Genomic DNA, 23,200 nt, shown 5'->3' with positions numbered 1-23,200 from the left:
TATTGTTATTTAACATTCACTCTCAATAGTTTGACCACTTTTTGGAAATCAGAATATAATGAAAGTTCAAACTCTGTAATTGATTGATAATTCTCTTTTCATACTATCTTAGTGAGACATAATTCACATAGTGTGCAATTTTTCAATTTTCATTATGAAAATTTCCATGTGTAGAAGTACACCTAGATCCCAGCATTCAGGAGGCTGAAGCAGGAGGGGGTGAGGGGGTGCTGTAAGTCTGAAGCCAGCCTGGCTGATGAGAACACAGTTTGTCCAAAACAAAAAAAAAGGGGGGAGGACGATTTACAGTACATCTGTTTTCCCTTACAATGACTAATAAATACTTTTCTTTTAATTTATCACGGGTGGTGATATGAGCACATGTGTACATGTAAACACAGACTCTAGGGACTGGGCACCCATCCTCCATGGGACAGTTGGATGGCCCAAAGCTGGACCGACTTGTGCTCTATACTTTGTGGAACCCTCTCACCTAGGGCTCTTCAGGTCTTCTGGTCTATATCTCCCAGATGAGTTCCTAGTCTCTGTCCTCCAGATCAGATACCATGCGTGTTTGGTGCTGCCATCTTGGATCCTCTCTACATTCAGAATTTTAGACTCACGGAGATAGGAAAGATGTTTTCTTCAAGGTTGCCAAATGCAAAAAGCCAACACACTATGAATGCAACATGAATATAATTCCTGGTTGTTCTGTGATTATTCTTGCTGTATCTAGTATATTTTATTTATTTTTTAAAATTTTCAATTTTATTTTATTAATTTATTCTTATTACATCTCAATGGTTATCCCATCCCTTGTATCCTCCCATTTCTCCCTCCCTCCTATTTTCCCTTACTCCCCTCCCCTATGACTGTGACTGAAAGGGACTTCTTCCCCTTTTATATGCTTATAGGGTATCAAGTCTCTTCTTGGTAGCCTGATATCCTTCCTCTGAGTGCCACCAGGTCTCCCCATCCAGGGGACATGGTCAAATGTGAGGCACCAGAGTACGTGTGAAAGTCATAACCCACTCTGCACTCAATTGTGGAGAATGTCTTGTCCGTTAGCTGGATCTGGGTAGGAGTTTGAAGTTTAGGGCCTGTATTGTCCTTGACTGGAGCCATAATTCGAGGGGGACCCCTGCGCCCAAATCAGCCTATCATAATGTTCTACTTGTAGGTTTCTAGGACCTGCTGGATCCTTCTACTTTGCTATTCTCCCATGCTTCTCTCATCTAGAGTCCCAATAGGATGTCCTCCCCTCTGTCCCAGTTTCCTGGTAAGTGAAGACTTTCATGGGACATGCCCCTTGAGCTAGTATGCAGATATAAGTGAGTATATACAATTTGACTCTTTCTGCTTCTGGGTTAACTCACTCATTATGATCATTTCTAGTTCAATCCATTTGTCCACAAATTTCAGGAATTCCTTGTTTGTTTGTTTGCTGTAATTGTTTATTAATTTATTCTTGTTACATCTCAATGGTTATCCCATCCCTTGTATCTTCCCATTCTTCCCGCCCTCCCATTTTCCCCTTATTCCCCTCCCCTATGACTGCTCCTGAGGGGGATTTCCTCCCCCTGTATATGTTCATAGGGTATCAAGTCTCTTCTTGGTAACCTGCTATGTTGGTTCCAGTTGAGCATTTGTGTAGTTGTGTTTTTGCCATGGGATAGTTATCTATTTCCTTGTAGGTTGTAGCTTGTCCCTTTGGGATGGAGTTTTCCTTCGAGTACCTTCTGTAAAGCTGCATTTCTGGATAGGTACTGTTTGAATTTGTTTTTGTCATGGAATATTTTGTTTTCTCCATCAATGGTTATTGATAGTTTTTCTGGGTAAAGTAGTCTGGCCTGGCATCTGTGGTCTCTTAGGGTTTGCAGGATCTCTGTCCAGGCCCTTCTGGCTTTTATGGTCTCTGCTGAGAAGTCAGGTGTAATTCTGATAGGTTTGCCATTAAATGTTATTTGGCCTTTTTCCCTTGCAGGCTTTAATATTTTTTCTTTGTTCTGTATATTTTGTGTTTTGATTATTATGTGATGGGCAGTTTTTCTTTTCTGGTCTATTCAATTTGGTGTTCTGTAGGCCTCTTGTGTGTTTATAGGCATCTCTTTCTTTAGATTGGGAAAGTTTACTTCTATGATTTTGTTGAGAATAGTTTCTGGGCCTTGGAGTCTGATATCTTCAATTTCTTCAATGCCTATTATCTTCAGATTTCTTCTTTTCATGGTGTCCTTCATTTCTTGGATGTTTTCTGTCAGATTTTTCCAGATTTAGCATTTTCTTTAATGGTTGCTTCAAGATCTATGATTGTATCTTCTAGACCTGAGATTCGTTCCTTCATCTCTTGGATTCTGTGAGAAAAGCTCACCTCTGTGTTGCTCGTCTTCTTCTTTGAGCTCTCACATTCCCCTTTTTCTTCTGTCTGTGTGTTTATTATTGAATCCATTTTCATCTTCAGATCTTGAACTGATTTTTTGATTTCTTTCATCTGATTGTTTGTATATTCCTGAGTTTCTTCCATTGCTTCTTTATAGGCCTTCAGAGCTTGAACTGATTTATTGATTTCTTTCATCTGGTTGTTTGTATTTTCCTGAAACTTTTCCAGTGCCTCTCTACTGGCTTCTTTTATGTCTTCCACCTATTTGGCTGCATCTTTCTGCATCTAATTACGATTTTATTTGTTTCCTCCATTATCATCTCCATTACTAAGGATTTAAGGTCATTTTTTTGTATTTCTATTGTGTTTGAGTTCTCTGGGTTGTTTTCTTTGGGGTAGATGGAATCTGGAGACGCCATATTGTTTTGGGGTTTTTTGCATATGCTTTTACACTGTCCTCTAGACATCTTGCTGTCTCTATTTTTGTTGGGTAGCTATTCGAGTTGGGTGGAGGGAGTCTGATGATAGATTCACCTGTTTTCTCATGATTTCCCTAGGCCGGAAGCTCTGATGCTTCACTGGTCTGGATAGCAGGAGGCTAGTCCTGTCATTTTGGACTCTCACAGCTAGTGATCCTCAGCTCCCCCATACTGTGGGTCCTGCAATCATTCTGCATCTCTGAATGTGCATTGTGTCAGGCCAAAGTGTCCACAGCCTTCTGGATCCCCTTGTAGCACCAGAGCTCTCCAGGGACTGAAGCAGGTCAGGTGGACGTGGTCTGATGGCCACTCTACTCCTCTCTCCCTGAGAATTCCTTAGTCTTTGAGCTTTGGTGCTCTGCTGGTCTGTGGTTCCTGGTAGCATTTCAAGACCCAGACTGCTTGCAGAGTCCAGGTTAGTGTCACAGGGTCCAAACCGGCCACACACTGAGTCCAGTTTGTGTCTCTGGGCTCAAATGGGTTTCAGGGCCTATTCCACACACTTAGTCCAATTAGCGCGGAGTCCAACTTGGGTCTTTGGCCCAAATTGCACACTGAGCTCCCTGAGTCAGTTAGAATCTCAGGACCCAAACTTCTCACTGAGTCCAGTCAGAGTCTCAGGGCTGGGACTGCCCGCCAAGACCAGCCAGGGACTCCAGCCTCCACCCACGCTCTGAGCTCAGCTAGGTTCTCTGGGGCCAAACTGCCTGCCAAGCTCAGCTAGACTCTCTGGGCCCAATCTGCCCACCAAGCACAGTTAGGGACTCTGGCCCCAAATCGCACGCCGAGCTCAGCCAGAGGGTGGAATTGCACAATGAGCTCAGCCAGGGACTCTGGACCCAAACTGCTTGCTGAATTCAGCCCGGGACTCTAAGCCTAAACTGCACAGAGAGTCCAGCCAGAGTCTCAGGGCCATGATGGAAGCAAAGTTCAGCTAGAGTCTCTGGGCCAAATCTACCCACCAAGTCCAGCTAGGGACTCTGGGCTCAATATGCACGCTGAGCTCAGCCTGCGTCACAGCAGGAGAACTGCGCTCTGAGCTGAGCTAGTGTCTCCACGGCGGAACTGCGCTGAGCTGAGCCTGCGTCTCAGCTGCAGAACTTTGCACTGAGCTGAGCTTGCATCTCCGCGGCAGAACTGCATGAGCTGAGCTAGCATCTCCGCGGTGGAACTGTGTGCTGAGCTGAGCTTGGGACTCAGGGGCCGCAAAGGCACTGAGCTCAGCCTGTGTCTAAACAGTGGAACTGTGCGCTGAGCTGAGCTAGTGTCTCCACAGTGGAACTGCACACTGAGAAAGCTTCGGTCTCTGGGGCGAAACTGCACACCAAATCCAGTTTGGGTCTCAGAGCACGAGCCCTGCGCCAAGTTGAGCTTGCGACACAGAGCCCAAACCACACGGCACAGCCCAAATCCTGCCCAGAGTCCCCTCTCCAGCTGCAACTCCCACTGACCACCACACCAATCGCCTCCGCCAGAGGGCTCTGAGCTGCAAACCTCAGTCACCACCACCACTACTGGTGCTGCCTCTCCTGTCTGAAAAATTCCGCTATCCTCCCGTGTGCAGGGGCACACAGGTCCTCTACACACTGGGGCCTTCGAACCGTGGAGCACTCCTACTGCAGTGGTGAGGGGACCTCAGTGTTACTGGTTCAGAATTCTCTGCAATTCCCTGAATTGTTTAATGGAGCTTCTAAGCACAGTCCACACTGCTCGCCGCCATCTTGGATATCCCCTAGTATATTTTATATATGTGTACTAATATAAACGTAAATGTAAGAAATACTAATATTAAAAACTGTAAATAAATTTAAAATGGGGTACAATGAAAAATAATCAATTAATTAAAAACTGAAAAAAACAACAATCACCATTTGTTGAACATATACATTCATATATATGTATATATATATTATGCTTCTATAAAGAAGATTTATTTACAGTCTTTACAAACATGATTGAGTTTTCTTGAGAATATATCTAAGACCAAGATTGCTAAATCACATGATGATCTGAAGCTTATTATCTCCTTAAGACCATATCAGATTGTATTCTGAATTTTTGTAGAGTTTTTATTTAAACTTTTGTAGAGGCAATAAATTATTGCCAAATAACAATTAAATCACATGGTAAGTCTGTGAAGGACCTGCCAGTGAAAAGTTCAATTCCTAGTACTGCTCCTGTCAAAACCAAAAAAAAAAAAAAGATCAATAATATACCTCTCAAACCCTGACATCATCGTTTTTACCTCATCACCCTTCTCAAACCTTGGCATTTATGTTTTGTGAGTCTCCATGTGGAGGTTGCCCTGTGGTTAGCAAGAGGTCAGAGACAATTGGTGATGTCATTTCACCACACCAACATGTGAGTCTCAGGTATCAAATTCTACTAGTCAAGCACATTTCCACATCGAGCCATCTTCCTAACTCCTCCAGTCAACCTGTCATAATTCTGTTAATGTTAATTCAGTAACTCTCTGTATATTCACTCTAAGACAAACAGTCATTAATGTTTTCCTCTCAGTATCTCACAACGATCGTCATCTGTCTTTTACCTTTGTATCTGCACAGAACCAGTGAGACAAAACCATGCAGTTAGTTATGGTGATTCCCCCTGCGGATGAGACCATGAAGGTTTGTGGTGAGGACCTGGAGAGACACCTTCTCTGGAGTGTCTAACACTGCTTACACTGCTGTGCCTGGTGGCCTTGCTTTAGCCAGGCAGGGGTGTTCTTCTCAGGCTTCAGCAAAATGATGTAGCACTTGGGGATAAAGATGCCACCCAGAAGCCCAGCAGTGGAAGCCAGGATGGAGAAGATTTCTACAGCCACAGTGGACTTGCCCCGGGCACTGTGGTACAGGGGCAGGAAGGCTGTCCAGACACTGCAGAACAGCAGCATGCTAAAGGTGAGATACTTAGTCTCATTGAAGACATCTGGCAGGGCCCTGGCCAGAAAAGCCACAGAGAAGGTACCCCCTGCCAGGAAACCCAAGTAGCCAAGCACACAGAAGAAGATGGTGCCAGAACCCTCCTGGCACTGGATGACAATGTGTTGGGGTTCCGAGACCATATCCTTGTGTGGGAATGGTGGGGAGGTGGCCAACCAGACCCCACAAAGAACAACCTGAATTAAGGAAGCAATGAGGACCACTGAGGAGGAAGCACCAGGGCTCAGGCATACCCGGATCCTGCCCCCTGGCCTGGTGACCCTGAAGGCCAGGACCACTGTGACAGTCTTGGCCAGAACAGAGGAGACAGCCACCGTGAACACCACGGCAAAGGTGGTCTGACGGAGGAGGCAAGTGGTGACAGTGGGTCGGCCTAGGAACAGCAAGGCACACAGGGCACAGAGGGAAAGAGAGATCAGGAGTAAGTAGCTGAGAGCTCTGTTGTTGGCCCTCACCACAGGTGTGTCCCGATGCTTCAGGAACACTCCAAGGACCAGGACAGCCATACCACACAGGAAGATTGACACCAGAGCCAGTATGAATCCCAGTGGTTCCTCAAAGGCCAGGAAGATCTCTGTCCTGGGCAGGCAACGGTCTCTGGTGTGGCTTGAGTACTGCTCCTTGGGGCACTGAAGACATCTCTTCATGTCTATGGGAGACAGACACAGAACAGGGAGTTGGAGCTGGGGATGGCTGAACATCACTTAATCTCAGCAATTGAGAGAAAGAGGCAGGTGGAATTCTACCAGTTCCAGGTCTGCATGGCCAAAATACTAAGCCCTAAGCCAGCCTGAGCTGCATTGTATACCATGTCTCAAAATCAAACAACAAACCTAAAGAAATACACACACACACACACACACACACACACACACACACACACAGGGTTTGTAATGAGAGCACACAGAGGAGGGCTCTGACAGTGCAATCATGAGTCCTCACACAACACCAACCCTCAGGCCAACTTGACTTTACATTTCCAGCTTTCAGCAGAGTAAAGCAGTAAGCTCTGTAGTTCAACCAGCCTGGAATGGGATGGTCTGTTCACACTCAACCTCTGCGGTGAACACTTTTCATACAGAGAAAGAAAGAAGTCACAAAAAAGATACCCACCATGCAGCTCCAGTTACAGGAGGTTTAAACAGCAACTGAAATTTGTCAGTGTCAATGAAAGTCAGGGTGTTTATATGACACCTGGAGAAGCTTGTGGGTATCTATTGTTTCTCTCCTTTCTTTCCATCTTTCCTTTTTTTTTTTTTTTTTCATTTTCAAGAGAAGTCCCAAAGTGTAACCTCATTCTGTAGACCAGGTTGGTTTCAAATTCAAAGACATAGCCTGCCTCTGCCTCTTAATGCTAGGACTAAATTCCTGAACCACCATTATCTGATGACAATGTCTTTCTTCATCAGGGGACAAGGGATGTGCAGTGTGTGTGAAGAGACAATTCATTAGGATGTGAAAATGTGGTTTATTCACGTCTCTGTCTCAATAAAGCACTTACCTAAAAACAATTGTAAGACTAGCTTTCTCAATGGTGTTCCCACCTGAAGTCCACAGGGAAGCACAGACTGCAACATCTCAGCACGAGGGTGGGGGGGTTAGAATGAGAATGGTCCCCATAGATTCACATATTTGAATGTTTGATCCCTAGTTGGTGGACTGTCGGGATGGATTGGGAAGTGTAGTCTTATAGGAGGAAGTGGGTCACTGTGAGTAGCCATTGAGAGTTCAAAAATCCCACACCAGGCCCAATCTCCACTGTCCTGCCTGCTGCCTGTGGAGCACAATATAAGTTCTCAGTTACTGCTGGGGCACCATGCCTTCCAGCGTGCCTGCCACCATCCATCCTGCCATGAGGTTCATGGACTCATCCCCTGAAACTCTAAGTAAGGCCACAGTTCAATGCTTTTCTCAAAAGCACACTTGCTCATGGTGTCCCTTCCCAGCAGGAGAACAGTGACTAACACAATGGAGAAATACACAAGGAGGCTCACAGTGCCCTGTGGACCCCTCAGATTCCAGCTCCTCGTGCCCTTACCTCTTTGGTCTGCAAAGTGTCCCTCGGGGCAGGGACTGCAATCAAAACAGCAGTGGGGGGCTCCCGGACGGGAAACTTGGCTAAACCCTGGAAGGCAGCTTTCACTGCAGTTTGAGGTGGGCACCTGGTAACAGTGAACATAGTGTCACCGGTGAATCTCTAGGGATACAGATGCTTGACGTAACTCTGACAACACAACAGGTTCCTCTCAGCTCACTACATTGGTCATCTTTCAGAATATAAGTCTCTCCAAGAGGAGTCACATGGAACAGGTACCATTATATGTAATATAAGAAGGGCTACACCGAGCTTACTTAGCTAAGGGCTTCAAAAATTTAGCTAAGCAGTGTGATGTGTTATCTCTCCAGGCTCTCTGGGTTCCTACATCAACAGTTGAAAGTATTGCAACTGGAGAAATAGTCCAGCAAGCAGGAGTACAGGCTGCTTGCTCTTCCAGAGAAGCAGGGTTCAATCCCCAGAACCCACATAGCACCTCACACTGTAACTCCATTCCAGAGGGTCCAATTCCCTCTTCTCACCACCACAGGCACACACGACACAATACATAAAGATATATGCCAGTAAAACTTCCAAATGTGCATAATAAAAATCGAGAAAGACTGACATGTATTGTGAGACATTAGAGAAGCACATGCCCTTCTGTCATGGCAGCCTGCTTGCCTCAGTGACTCAGAAAAACAGCATTTTTCCTTTATCTTCTTATTATCTCTTTTTCTTTCTTTTGCATGGACTCCACAGTTTGGGCATGCTTCCCTTGTTACCTTTCTCTCTTTCTCTGAAGACTTCTACAGACCTGTGGTTGCTTGCAGGACTGCATGTCTAACTCAGAATAAAATGCTCTCACTCTTCTTTTTCCCAGTTTCCCTCTTTAGTGCAGCTGTTGAGATTTTCAGTTTGGCTATCCTGTTTTTTTGCTTAAACTATAAAAGTAATGGATAGTATGGCTAAACTGTACATATTGACTCCATCAACTAACTTTCTATCTATCTATCTATCTATCTATCTATCTATCTATCTCTGTGTGTGTGTCTGTCTCTCTCTCTGTCTCTGTCTCTCTGTCTCTGTCTGTCTGTCTCTCTATCTATCTCTCTCTATTTTCTCTGTGTGTGTCTGTGTCTCTCTCCATCTCTGTCACTGTCTCTCTGTCTCTGTCTCTCTCTGTCTCTGTCTGTCTGTCTGTCTGTCTGTCTCTCTCTCTCTCTCTCTCTCTCTCTCTCTCTCTCTCTCTCTCTCTCTCTCTCTCTCTCTCTCCCCATAGCCTCCCCAGAACTTGCTCTGTAAAACACTTTGGCCAAGTACACAAACAAATCTTCCTGCCTCTACCTTCAGAATGCTGAGATTAAAGGTGTGCACCACCATCACCAAGCTGTCCCAGTCCCTCTTTAAACGGCTCCACCAACAGGCAAGGGTTATGAAGAGGGAAGTGTGTGGTGCTGAGATCTCTGCCACAACAGAAGAGGTGAGAAATCCCTCCCAGATCAAGCCAATAAAAGGCCTTTCATGAGAACCCTCTGACCACTTAGCATGTGTCCTTTGTTCTTTGAGTAACACATGAAAGGGAAACTCCTCTTGTTGAAAGGCTTAAGCTGACCACTGACTAGAGATGCCACCAGAACAAAGTAAGACAAAGTGGTATCAGATGGGACTCTTCTCGACTGGCATATGACAGGAAGCTGAGACGTTTCCATGCACAAGACAGCACACATAGGCATGCCTATCTCAAAACAGCCAATCATTTTGTTAATAATCATCAGGATGTGAGCATCACAGGTTTCCAAAGTCTTGTGTGTTGGACTACTAGTCACCAGATGCTGGGTTTTTTGAAGAATGATGGGATCTTGAGGCATCTGACCTAGTCAATACATTAATTTCTCACTGGATTCATGACCTGAAGAACTACTGTCGATGTTGGAAATAAAAGTGAACCCTAATTGGAAGAAGTGGGTTTGGTGCCAGTGCACTGGTAAGGTATAACTTGCTCTCCTACCATATCTATCTGGAACCGCATATCTCCAGTTCATGGTCACCAGGAGTTGGGAAACCTCTTCCACCACACATGGCTTCTGCCATGACATATGACCTCAAGCTCACACAACCAAAGCAATGGATCATCCTGACCTCAAAACTCTAAAACCACAAGTCAATAAAAACATTTCCTCACTTCACACTGTTCCTTGGAAATTTGCCATGGCCGGGGGAAATCTAAAACATTACGTAAGCAGATTCTTCTGATTAAACCTCACAGATGGTACATGGGAAGACGTTTAGCTCAGTGTGTCACTATCTTCCTCTTCAAAGAGCAGAAAATGAAAACACTCTCAAAATATCTCCAGGTGCCATTTCTGATTCTGTTTGCAGAGGCCGGTATGTTCTTTTTCCCCATTTTTCACAAGTTTGTGTGGTGTAAGTATGTGTATGTGCCTCAAAACATCTACGTGGGATGATGAGAATGTGTGGACAAGTGCATGTGAGACCAGTGTTAATGTTGCAAATCGTCGTTCTTTACTTTTCCACTATGCACATTGAAGTAGACGCTCAAAGTAAACACCCAGAATTCGCTGATATGGTTACTATTACTAACTGGCTTCCTTTGCTATCTCCTTGTATCCACCATGCAAGAATGAAATTACAGGTACCACCCTGCCCACTCAGCATGTACACATGTTCTGGAGGACCACAGCCTAGATTTTGTGCTTGTGTAGCAAACACTAACCAATGAGCCATCTCTCCAACAGCAGCTCTGATGTATTTATTTTTCTGCTCAGTCAGTATCATTCAGAGAAAGGTCTCTTATTAGATAAAGAACATCATCGCTTATGACTGACTGGCCCAATCCAGAGCCACGTCCCCTTCATGACCAAGGAGGGATGAGGAACCCTGAACTTGGAATTCCCCAGAGAATTTAACACTCTAGGACAAGAGTCAGCTCTGCATTCAGGCAACTCACGTGGAGATCTTCCTTCAAATGGACCATCATTTTGTTCTCAGAAGAAGCCTGAGGGTCTATCGTGCCTACGTTGACCAAATGGAATACACCCTCAGGGGTCTTCTGCCCATGGAAAATGTCAAACGTTGTCACCAAATCTCCATTGTCATCAAACATAATCTCACTTCCATCAGGAGTCTTGAAGTGCACCTTTCTGAGGGCATGAAGCAGCTGAGGAAGAAAAGAAGATATTGTGGACTGGGCTGGGACTGTCCTAGGTCTTCTCTATATGGCCTCTGCAGTGATACTGAGCAACTTCCATCAAAATATGGCTTCAGTAGTTGTAATGGGGTTCAAGGAACTGTGATATTTTCAGAAATAAAAAAATTCTAGGTTTAATTCAATAACACTTCATAATATTTTATACTGAGATTTTTAAATATAATATACTCTGTGTGTGTGTGTGTGTGTGTGTGTGTGTGTGTGTGTGTGTGTGTGTGTGTGTGTGTACATCTCATTCACATTGCAAAATTCAGAGAGTAACTCTCAGGAATATTTTCTCCTGCTCCTGCCATGAGGGACTCAGGAATTGCTCTTAAGCTTGGGGACAAGTGCCTTTACCCACTGAATAATCTCGCCACCCTTAAAATTAAACCCAGAAACATCTCAATGTGGTGCTGGCTCTAGGGTCTCATTTGGCTGTGCACTATTCTGCACAGCCTTCCATCCCACCACACTCTTTAGATGCCAAACACTTATATCTTCCACAGACTGGACCCAGCCCACTGAGGCCTCCCAATCACTCAGACCACTCTGTCACACATCTTCACTCACATCCATATGACTCTTCTTATTTGTCTCAATTCTATGGTGCTCATAAAGGCTGTCTTTGACATCAACAACGCTGTCTTCCCGTGGAGAGGTTTCTTGTCCTCTTCTCTGCAACTCTGGTATTTCAACCTCTCCGCCTCTCATTTTCCTTCACACACTCCTCACTCTTTCATCTACCTTATATCTTCATCATAGGCCAGAAGCAGACATTGCCACCCTCACATATGATATTTTTTGGACAGGTTCTTGCTTTGTACTATAGGTTGGCCTTGAACTCAAGATTCTATGGCCTCAAGTTCCTGTGTGCTAAGATGATAGACAAGAGTCACCAAGCCCAGCCTCCTGTAAATCATAATTAGGCAAACTCAGCCGAAATGCCAAGAACTATAACTGTTCTACTGGTCCAAAACCACATGAATCCTCACCAAGCACACAGGGAAGCTGAACGATGGGTATGAAAATGTACCCCCTCTTAGCCACCACCTCCACTTTATCTCAATAATGAGCAAAGTGATTCTCAGAAGGTTCTTGCAGATGTGGGCTTATGCTGCCTGGAGTCTATTAGAGAAGCTTGAAGATAGATGATAGACAGTTAGACAGACAGACAGACAGATAGTTAGACAGACAAACAGAACAAAATAACCTATATTTATTATGTAAATGTATGAAATGCTCTATTTTAAAATAGAAAACTAGGTGAGGACATGAATACTGGCTCAGAGATTAAAGCTTTTGCCATACAAACATGATGTTGGGATTTCAAATATCTACAAAACACCTAAATGCCAGGTATATAAAGAAGCCTTTTGGTAATTACATCCTCAGAGATGGAGACAAGAGATGTCCAGAGCAGGCTGGCTAGGAACACTAGCCACACAAACATGTTCTATGGTTAAGTGAGAGGTCATGCTCCAAATAATAAGGTAGAAAAGTAACTGAAAGGTAATATCTCACATCATCCTCAGACCTTACCACATGGATGTACACATATGGGAACACTGGACCCATCTGTGTCAGTACGCCTACACACATGTGTCCACACCCGTGCACCAAATGTCCCTTTGAATTTTGGATTTGAAGAATGCATATGCTAAAAAATGTCCTCTGTTTATGAAAGCTCAAACCTGGAACACTTCTCTGAAATATCAGTTTTACAAACAAACTGAATGTGCTATGTCAATCAACACGACAGGGAATGGACTCCTCTGAGATCATACATAAACATGGACCACATGTCCAAGGCTGCTTCTCAGATCCATCTCAGTAACAAGGATGAGATGGCACAGCTTTAGTATACAGTCTGCTACAGCACTGTAGCTTAGTAAAAACATACATCTTGTGTCTTGGCTATCACTAAATCCTCCACACATCTGCTCATGTCTTCTCTCACCTGCCAGGGATGGAAGTCCTGGGAGTCCATACATTTCCTTTTCTGGTGCCCACAGGATAAAACATCATGCAGGACATGGGCAATGCTGTAGACAGCTGTGTAGGCAGCATCGATTTTACTCAGTTCTTGGAAAGGATGCCGCTTGTGTTTCAGACTCTCATTCCCGGAGCAGAAATGAACTCCCTCTGTCACTGTGCTGTTCTGCTGAGGCCATGAACAATCAAAGGTGAACTCCCAGAACTTCTTTATAAACATGTCTTCAGGGGTCTGGCTAGGGCGCAGCTGAGCAAGGAATTCAGGGAAGCCAATTGCCCTGCTGCTGTGATACAGAAGGCCAAATGTGCCTTGCAAGACCTGGGAAATGCCTGGAACAGTCAGAGCGAGAGCCATGTGCAGAGTGTCCGTGCTGACCCACACATGGCCTGAGACATTTGTACCCAGTAAACCGTACAAGATGGACTCAAAATTCGAGTTGCTTAAGAAAATCAGAACAACCTTGGCGGTGCATTTCTGCATCTTCTGGACAGTCTCTTCAATCTTCCCAAAGGACTGATCAGAAGGGACATAGAGGTGGAACTCAATGCACACACCAGCTGGGCTCAGCACCTCAGTGGCCAGAGAGCTGGCCTGCTGCCCAAACTCATCATCATTGGCCAGAACGATCACCCAAGACCACTGGAAATGAATTATCAGCTGGGTAACTGCACGGGAGGATATAAGGTCACTAGTCAGCGTCCTAAGGAAGGATGGGAACTGGATCTTGTCACTCAGGCTGGGCAGTGAAGATGAGTAACTGATCTGTCAAGGAAGAGCCAGGGAACGTGACAGTAGGTGACAGCCAACACTAAGTGAAATCTAATGGTCTGATTGAAATATAGGAAGGAGTGAGGGAACTAGAAGGCCAGCCAATCAGAATCCTTCTAGTTCTAGCAGGAGACCCATAATTGATTCCCAACACCAACATCATGTGATGGGAACCAGATAAATGCCTCTAGCTTCAGGCCCAGGAAGGCCTCTTCTGGCTTCCTCCCACACCTGTGGCACATAGTCACAAAGACATATACACACATATATTAATGTCTATTAAAACCTAAAGGTAATTTTGATTAAGGCTTGAGATGACATTTTGGGAAGTCTGCTGGTTCTGCCAAGCATCTGTACACCCCCTCACTAGTGATCATCCCAGACAGTCCTGTGGCATAGCTTCCCCTGTTCCCTTCTCGGGTTCTGCCCAGCGCCCTGCCCCTCATATTTCTTCCTGCACTGCAGCTAGGCTTAGTCTGACTGTTTTGCCCACCGATGTAAGGTTGTGCTTTAGATATTTCACGTGTAAGTGTGTGCACGAGTGCGTCTGTCTTTCTGTCCATCCATCTGTCCGTCTGTGATGATGCACATGTAGAGGCAAGAAGATAAATTGAGAGGGCTGGTTTTCTTCCATCATGTGGGTTCCAGAAGCACAAACTGAAGTCATCAAGTCATCAAGCTTGGTATGAAGAATTTTTACACAATAAACCATCTTGATGTCCCCCAGTAAGAACCAATAAGCTATGGGCTCTTATCAAACCAGCATTGTATGCTTTCCCAAGTCTGAGAGAAATGAGAGTCAAATTTCTCAATTTTTCCAGGAATAGATAGCACAATCCACTCAGGAAAAATGAGTTTATAAAGATGTAAATGTTGGTGTTCTATGTCTGTGGGAGGTTGTTGTTGCTGCTGACATTATTTTGGTTTTACCAACACAGGCTGTGGCTTCTCTGCCTCAGGGTATTAGTACAAAACTTCTCCAGCCACCACAAGGTATTACACATTATTCTGTCTTTACACAAAGGCCCTAGCATCTAGTTGGTTCATGGGGAGGGATATGGCTGACTCCATCTCAAACAGGTGGTACTGCCAGAAGAGACATTATATTAAAGATTAAAAATTAAGATTACATTTGGATTGTAGACAAACAATGATGTTTTATAGAAGTTTGTCCAACGAAACACACATAACTAATTGAAAACAAATCATATTTTAATAGAAATATTTGGACAAACTTAGTCTAAAAAGATTGTTTCTTTTTAACTCAAATTTTTATTATTTTCCAAGAATAAATGTTCTGCCTGCATGTATGACTGTGCACTACATGTATGTCTCCTGCCCATGAAGGACAGAAATGGAAGTCCCATTGATAGAAATGTTGTTTAAGATCATTGTGAGACTCCACATCTGTAGTGGGAATCCAACTTATGTCCTCTGCAAGAAGCCACCAGTTTGCTTAACCTCTGAGTCATTTCTCCACACCCTGGAATTCAAATTTAACTAAGGTTTCTCTTGCAGCCCTATAAGATGAAAAAGAAAAATTCGTGACATAGTTTATAAACATCAAGTTTTTGTTCTGGACATGATAGTGCACAGCACTCAGGAATCTGAGGATAAAGGATCAAGAGTACTAGAGCAGCCTGGGTTACAAGGAGAAACCCTGCTTCAATACACACACACACACACACATACATACACAAACACACACACATACTTTAAAAACAAAAATGAAGATTGGCTTTGGCTGTGTCATTATGTACAGAGTAGAAATATGGATTTTCTACTGCTTTAAATATACCTAAATGTGAGAAGAAAGAGAGACGCCTCAAGGCTAAAAGCACTTGCGACAAAACCAAAAGTATAGGAACTCAGATCCACGTATGTATGTAACAACTTGGTGACCCCTTTAAACCTGTCACCTCAGCTCCATGAAGACTGCATACAGCAAACTCATATGTGTGTATATCTCTTTGTGACTTTGTGCCACAGGTGTGGGAGGAGGCCAGAAGAGGCCTTCCTGGACCTGAAGCTAGACACATTTGTGTGATTCCCTACTGCACAGCAAAACTCATGGGCCAAGATAGGTGGATATTTGCTACTATTTTAGAGATCCTGAGTTCAATTTGCAGCACACAAATAGCAGATAAAACACATCAGTAACTGCAGCTCCAATATCTTTTTCTGATTTCAATAGATACTTCGTAAAAACGTGTGTGTGTGTGTGTGTGTACACAAAAGATTCATATATAAGATAAAAATAAGTAAATTTTTTGAAATATAGGTTTGAATTTTGTATTATCTTAAGTTTCCTTGTCAATGCAGGGGGACTATAGTTCTCTCTAAACTATGCAGACATGGAGAAGAGAACCAGGTTGGAAATGGAGAACATTTCAGGGAACCTGGCACCACAGTGAAGCTCCTCACTACTGTGAACATCACCATCAATTTCACATCCTCACTAAGGGATGGCACTGCACTCATGAAGGAATAAGGCTATGAGCAACTCACCTGAGGAAACTTGTACAGTCCCAGAAGTCTGGCCATGGACACAGACAGCGATGACCGTGTGTCCCCAACCAAGGCGGCCTGAGGAGAGCCATGCTGACACACGTAGTTGGGGATGGGATCCTCCTGCCCTGTGAGAAAGCTCATCGTTTCGTGGAGGGCTCCATGTACTGAGTCCCCAGAGTTTCGAATGGAGAAGCCCAGGGTCACATTGGGCAACAAGTGAGCACTCCTATTAATCTCCTCAATGGCAAACACAAAACTCTGGGCCACCCTGTAGCCCCAGTTGGAGACACTGAGGGAAAGAGAAGACCACATTTATCACTCATTATGCGGTAAATGCAACAAGAATAAACTCTGTGATTCAAGTATAAACACACTTCTGCACAGATACTTGTGCACAGATGTGCATAGGAGCAGGGCTCAGAACAGTCCAAGGGAGTCCACAAGGGATGTGCAGAAGATAATCAAGGGAAATGTTTCTAGACAAGGGCAATATTTGAAGATCTAGTGCATAAGCTGGGTTTGATGGCACACATGTGTATTGTCAGCTGTCAAGAGACAGAGACTCTGTGAGTCAGAGACCAGAGCATCATCTACATAGCTAGTTCCAGGCAGCCAGAGCTACACAGGAGACCTTATCTCAAGGAAAGAAGGAAAATAACCGATTGAATAATATGGTAGGATACAGTTATTTGTACCTAACATTGATTTCGGAAAGTCAGAGGATAGAGGGAAGGGATTTAAAATATGGTCTTCGGACATGACTGAGACACTGCACACATGATCTCACAGCAGCTCAGGTGCCGGCATTGGGACTGCACAAGCCTGAGCCTTCAACAGCCAATCATGAGTGGGGCAATTCCACATGGGACACTACTCCTCCCTGCTGAACTTTTGGCAACTGATGTATTTGGTGGGTATGAAGGCTGTCATTTTCTCTCTATGCACCTACATATTGAACTGGCCAAGCTCCAGTGGACAGGTCCAAACCAGAAGCCACACAGATGACCGTGATTTCTATCAATGGGTACAAAACCAAAAGGCATCAATTTCAGAAATGGACCTGCAGAGAGGAATAGGAAATGACAGGTTTGGAAGGAAAATAAGAGAGGATAGGAGAATAGAATAAACTAAATATACTATATAAATATATAAAATTGTCAAAGAACAAATCTAATACATTTTAACGCATATGCGTACAGTCAACACCAAGATTGTGCAAAATGTCACCTTTAGACATTTTTCATATATTCATTGGAACATTTATGCAGCAACAATAATTAAAGAAAGGCCATGAATTTGAAAGGGGTGCATATGGGAGGCATACAATGGAGTAAAGAAAGCAAAATATATATGTGGAGGGTGAGACAGGGTCTCCCTCTGTATTGCTACCTAGCCTGGAAGGCACAGAGATCCACCTGCCTCCCTGGGTCCTGAAACCTAGAATAGAAGGCACATGCCACCATACCCAACTGAAGTTGTATGCTTCAATTAAATGTTAAATATGTTAATGCTGAGAGTACATTTGACTTTAGATGAGGAAAAGATTTCACATCAGCTAGTATAACCTCCAACTCACTAGAGAGCTGAGAATGACTTTGAACTTCTTTTACTTGTGTATGGGCATGCATGCATATGTAAGCCAGATGCTGACCTCTGGTATCGACTTCAAACACGTTTAGTGTCGCATGAGTGTGTGTGATTGTGTGGCGTGTGTCTGGGTGCATGTGTGTGTGTGTCTGTGTCAGTGTGTTTCTGTGTATGTCTGTGTGTGGGGACGTGTGCCTGTGTGTCTGTGTCGAGCTGTGTGTGTGTGTCTTTAAGTCTGGGTGTATGTGTTTCTGTGTGTCTGTGTCTGTGTGTCTGTTGTCTACGTTGTGCATGTATTTCCTTATGGTATGGGAATGGCCGTGCTCAGCCACAGCAACAATTAAAAAAAAGATATTAAGACTTTAAAAATAATAATATAAACCATAAGGCTGAGTTGGGAACTACTGTGTGCAACAGTAGTTAGAAAATCTGGGACAAGAATGGGCAAAGGAAGCTTTTAGCTATGGCTCAGTTCATGGACTTTGAGCCTCATAAGCCAACTGTGGAAGTACATGGCTATAGTCACAGGACCTAGAAGGTGGAGGAAGGAAGATCAGAACTTCAAGGTCAGCACTGATTACCTAGAAAATTGAGGCAACATGAACCTCATGACAAATAAGAGCAAAAGAAATACACTGGAGAAGAACCATCGGGCCTGAGGACTGACAAACAACGTACTAATTACACATTTAGGCATTCAGCACACACACCTGCCTAGACGTCCTTTTGAGTAGCAAGCACACACAAAAACTCAAGAATCCACTGAGCTGAGGAGCACACACACTACAGCCAGTGCAGGAGCAGCCTATGGTAGAAACAAGAAAGATAGAGGGAGAGAGACAGTGTAAAAGGAGAGCTACAGAGCTATTACCTTTCTACACAGAAAATGGGGTGGCCATCTAGCTGGGATTCTGAGAATCAACCCTTCTCCAAGGATTCACACAACTTTTCAAGCTGCTTCTGGCTTTCAGAGACTCCTGCCCCACAACAAGGACTTACCTTGAAGCCTGCAGCCCAGCCGGTGGGGCACTGAAATCACACATGGTGCCATTAGAGAAGTGAAAGATGGAGAAACTGCCCCCCACCGTGACATCTCCAGGACGGTCAAAGCGAGGGCTCTGCCTTGGCAACAGCCAGGCTCTCGGTCCAGGAAGGGCAGACCCAGAGACACAGACAAAGACAAGAGAAAGGAGGGTACACAGCCACATGCCTGCTGAGAGCCATACTGCCAAGAGCAGGACAGCCCCATATGGGGCAGTGGCAAACAGTGAAGGGGCTTTTATCTGGAATATAGCCATTGATTGAGTCCCTGAGATTAAGGCCACACTGGGAATTCTATGTCCACAGGCTGTGTGGAGATTATTGCTCCCTAAAAGGTGGGTGGACTAGGTGGCCACAAAACCCCAGAGCCATTAGAAGTTGTATGCCTTCTCCTGAGGGTTCCTAGCCTCTCTGCATCCAGGGATACAGATCTTGGCATCATCTGCGACTATAGGGAGAGCGACAATGGGCACGGCTGTCTCCTAAGGGGCCTGCAAGGGAAGGAGCAGCTGTGCCCAGGGTGCTCAAGGCACTGATCTGTAGAGTGGCCCCAGGTGGGGACAGGGAGCAACATGTCCAGTAGCTGAAAGTAAAATATTTTTAGCATGTAGGTCAATCACTACAGCCCTGCACTGTCCTGCCCACGTTCTTGCATAGTTTGATCCACCAGCCCATGTTCTTAGCGGTCGTTGCAGTTCCTTAGAAAAGATTCTGAAATGTTTTATGATGGAGTTTTGGACATACAAAAACCAAACTGCAGAAAACAACCAATGCCCCTGTCATCCTGGAGTCATGCCCTATTCTTCCAGGCTACTGAGACTTTTATCTGTATTGGAGAACAAATACCAAGCCTGGCAGGATGGCTCTCCAGGTAGATTCAATTGATACACAAGCTTGACGTCTTCTGTTTGATATCATGAACACATACAAGCACAGAGGAAGAGAAAAAACTCCACAAAGTTGTTCCCTGACTCCACATAGAAGCTATTGCATCCAACACACACACACACACACACACACACACAGTTCATACATACACAGTAGAGTATTTTATATAAGAAGGCAAATTCCAGACTTTGTTATTCCAAATGATAAGTATAATTTCATAACATAATCCCGCTATGCCAAAAGACCCCAACTCAATCCTCACGTCCATGACTTGAGACGAGAACTGACTTCTGGAACCTTCCCTCTGACCTCCAAATATGTGCTGTGGCATGTCCATGTCCAAAGACACAGACACAGACACGGAGGGAACACACACAAACACACCAATGTATGAATCAATAAACATAAAACTGCAGGGATATAGAATACGTCAGTAATAATTCCAGCTCACTCGTATACCACACTACACTTATTTAGAATTCACTTTCAATAGTTTGGCCTTTTCTCAGATAGAAGAATATTAGGAACGTTATGTAATACATTGACAATTCATTTCACACTAGTTTTATTGAGCAGTAATTCACATAGTGTACAATTCATCCATGTCCACTATACAATTTTCCATATGTGGGAGCACACTTAGATCCCAGCACTCAGGAGGCAGAAACAGGTGGAGTGCTCCAAGTAGGAAGCCAGCTAGACTGCCCCAAATAATGAATAAAAAAAGATGACAATCTAGTATATTTGTTTTCTTTTATAACTAGTAATGAATACTTTTTAACTCTTAGATACCTGTGGGAAGTGGTTTAAGAATATGAGTGCATGTGCACACAGAGGCCAGAGGTGGTGGTTTCCATGGAGTTAGAATTACATTTGGCTGTGAGCCGCCTGACATGTGTTCAGGCAACCAAACGGAGGTCCTCTGGAAGAGCTGTAAGTATTCTTTAACATACAGCCATCTCTCTAGGCCCAGCTAGCATTTTAGAACTTCTCACACCAGAAAGAAGGACTGCACCAATTACACTTCACTCCTCACCTCTAATCTCTCCCCGACAAACTCAGGAAATTAGCAGTCTAATATATTTCTCTATGGGTTCACTTCTTGAGGGTATTGCATAAAACGGAATATAAGATATATGATTTTCTTTGTCTGGATTCTACAACTCAGTATAAAATTCTCAAGGCATAGTCATACCTGACAGTATTCTAATTATTCTTACATTTTTTTTCATATTGATGAATGATATATTAGTAATTGCCTAAGCCATACCAAAGATTCATCAACTGCATAACATAAAAAGTATTTCAACTTTCAGTATATAAATAATGCTTCTACAAAGATTTATTTACAGTCTTTAACAGACATGGTTTATTTTTCTTGGAAATAAGTCTAAGACTGAGATTGCTAAGTCACATGGTAAGTCTGTGAAGGAACTCTCAGTGAAAGGTTCAATCCCCAGTTCTGCTCCTATCAAACAAAAAAGACAGATCGGTAATATGCGAGAGACAGTCCTGGCACCCTTATTAGGTGACCTACATTGATACTGAGCTATGTATTGCCTACACCTTAGGCACTTAGGTCCTATGCATGCCTGGTCCTTGGTTGGTGCATCAGTCACCCTGCATGGCATGGCCGAGATTCGTTGGCTCTGTTGGTGTGTTGTGAAACTCCTTTCCTATTTGGGTCCTTCTTTTCCCACTTCCAATAACTTTTAGCATATGTGGGTCCTTCCATACCCACTTCCAAAACTTTTAGCATATATGGGGCCTTCTATACCCACTTCCAATAATGTTCAGCAGTATATATGGAGAAAACAGTCAGTGACTATCTATATGTCAACTCTAAATACAGCAGTCATTAGTGCTTTGTTCTCAGTGTCTCATTTTCATCTTAGCTGTCCTTTAAATAACTTTAGATCCACAGAGAAGCAGTGAGCCAGAACCATGCATGAGGTTCTGGTGACAGCACCCAGCACTAAGTCATGAGGCTTTGTGGTGTGGACCTGGGAAGACACCTTCTCTGGAGCATCGCCCCCTTCCTATCTTGCTGTGCCTGATGGCCTTGAACTTGCCAGGCAGGGGTGTTCTTCTCGGGCCTCAGCAAGATGATGTAGCACTTGGGGATGAAGATGCCACCCAGAAGCCCAGCAGTGGAAGCCAGGATGGAGAAGATTTCTACAGCCACAGTGGACTTGCCCTGGGCACTGTGGTACAGGGGCAGGAAGGCTGTCCAGACACTGCAGAACAGCAGCATGCTGAAGGTGAGGAACTTCGTCTCATTGAAGACATCTGGCAGGGCCCTGGCCAGAAAAGCCACAGAGAAGGTACCCCCTGCCAGGAAGCCCAAGTAGCCAAGCACACAGAAGAAGGTGGTGCCAGAACCCTCCTGGCACTGGATGACAATGTGCTGGGGACTCGACACCATGTCCCTGTGTGGGAAGGGTGGGGAGGTGGCCAACCAGACCCCACAAAGAACAACCTGAATTAAGGAAGCAATGAGGACCACTGAGGAGGAAGCACCAGGGCTCAGGCATACCCGGATCCTGCCCCCTGGCCTGGTGACCCTGAAGGCCAGGACCACTGTGACAGTCTTGGCCAGAACAGAGGAGACAGCCACCGTGAACACCACGGCAAAGGTGGTCTGACGGAGAAGGCACGTGGTGACAGTGGGTCGGCCTAGGAACAGCAAGGCACACAGGGCACAGAGGGAAAGAGATATCAGGAGTAAGTAGCTGAGAGCTCTGTTGTTGGCCCTCACCACAGGTGTGTCCCGATGCTTCAGGAACACTCCAAGGACTAGGACAGCCATACCACACAGGAAGATTGACACCAGAGCCAGTATGAATCCCAGTGGCTCCTCAAAGGCCAGGAAGATCTCTGTCCTGGGCAGGCAACGGTCTCTGGTGTGGCTTGAGTACTGCTCCTTGGGGCACTGAAGACATCTCTTCATGTCTATGGGAGACAGACACAGAATGGGGGCTTGGAGCTGGGTGTGGCTGCACATCACTTAATCTCATCACTTGAGAGAAAGGGGCAGGTGGAATTCTATCAGTTACAGGTCAGCCTGATCAAAATACTAAGCCACAAGCCAGGCTGAGCTGCATTATATACCATGTCTCAAAAACAAACAGCAAACCAAAACAAAGACACACACACACACACACACACACACACACACACACACACACATAAGGTTTGCCATGAGAGTACACAGAGGAGGGCTCTGACAGTGAAAAAGAGAGGCCTCATACAAAACCAAATTTGATGACAATTTGATTTTGCATTTCCATATTTTCACAGTTTAAGGAGTAAGCTCTGTAGCTCAAACAGCCAGGAATGTTATGTTCTGTTCATATTCAACT

General features: G+C 44.5%; 2 protein-coding genes across 2 annotated transcripts in view; both read right to left on the bottom strand.

Moving 5' to 3' along the window:
- Nucleotides 1–5,527: 5,527 nt before the first annotated feature.
- Nucleotides 5,528–19,117, bottom strand: LOC127203547 (vomeronasal type-2 receptor 26-like). The gene is made up of 6 exons (XM_051162374.1): nucleotides 18,909–19,117; nucleotides 16,320–16,611; nucleotides 13,008–13,805; nucleotides 10,778–11,017; nucleotides 7,840–7,963; nucleotides 5,528–6,450 (listed from the first exon to the last, which is right to left on the bottom strand). Exons 1-6 carry the CDS (start codon nucleotides 19,115–19,117, stop codon nucleotides 5,528–5,530), a joined length of 2,586 nt encoding a protein of 861 aa, XP_051018331.1.
- A 2,696-nt stretch (nucleotides 19,118–21,813) lies between these two features.
- Nucleotides 21,814–23,200, bottom strand: part of LOC127203183 (vomeronasal type-2 receptor 26-like) — a 13,829-nt gene continuing 12,442 nt past the window's right edge. The window contains 1 exon segment of the mRNA XM_051161980.1: nucleotides 21,814–22,790. Coding sequence (XP_051017937.1) covers nucleotides 21,814–22,790 — 977 coding nt within the window.

This window comes from Acomys russatus, chromosome 19 (genome assembly GCF_903995435.1).
Source record: "Acomys russatus chromosome 19, mAcoRus1.1, whole genome shotgun sequence".
In the NCBI taxonomy this organism is placed as follows: Eukaryota; Metazoa; Chordata; class Mammalia; order Rodentia; family Muridae; genus Acomys; species Acomys russatus.
The sequence above is the reverse complement of the archived record's forward strand: the minus strand, read 5'-3'. Positions and strand labels throughout refer to the sequence as shown.

What these genes read in the sequence shown, in the direction of transcription:
- LOC127203547 (XM_051162374.1), bottom strand. Translation starts at nt 19,117, where the DNA reads ATGTGGCTGTGTACCCTCCTTTCTCTTGTCTTTGTCTGTGTCTCTGGG. An exon ending in GACTGTACAAGTTTCCTCAG is followed by an intron (nt 13,806 to 16,319) that starts GTGAGTTGCTCA and finishes CTTCCTTGACAG; the next exon opens with ATCAGTTACTCATCTTCACT. An exon ending in TGAATGCAGAGCTGACTCTT is followed by an intron (nt 7,964 to 10,777) that starts GTCCTAGAGTGT and finishes CACTGTTACCAG; the next exon opens with GTGCCCACCTCAAACTGCAG.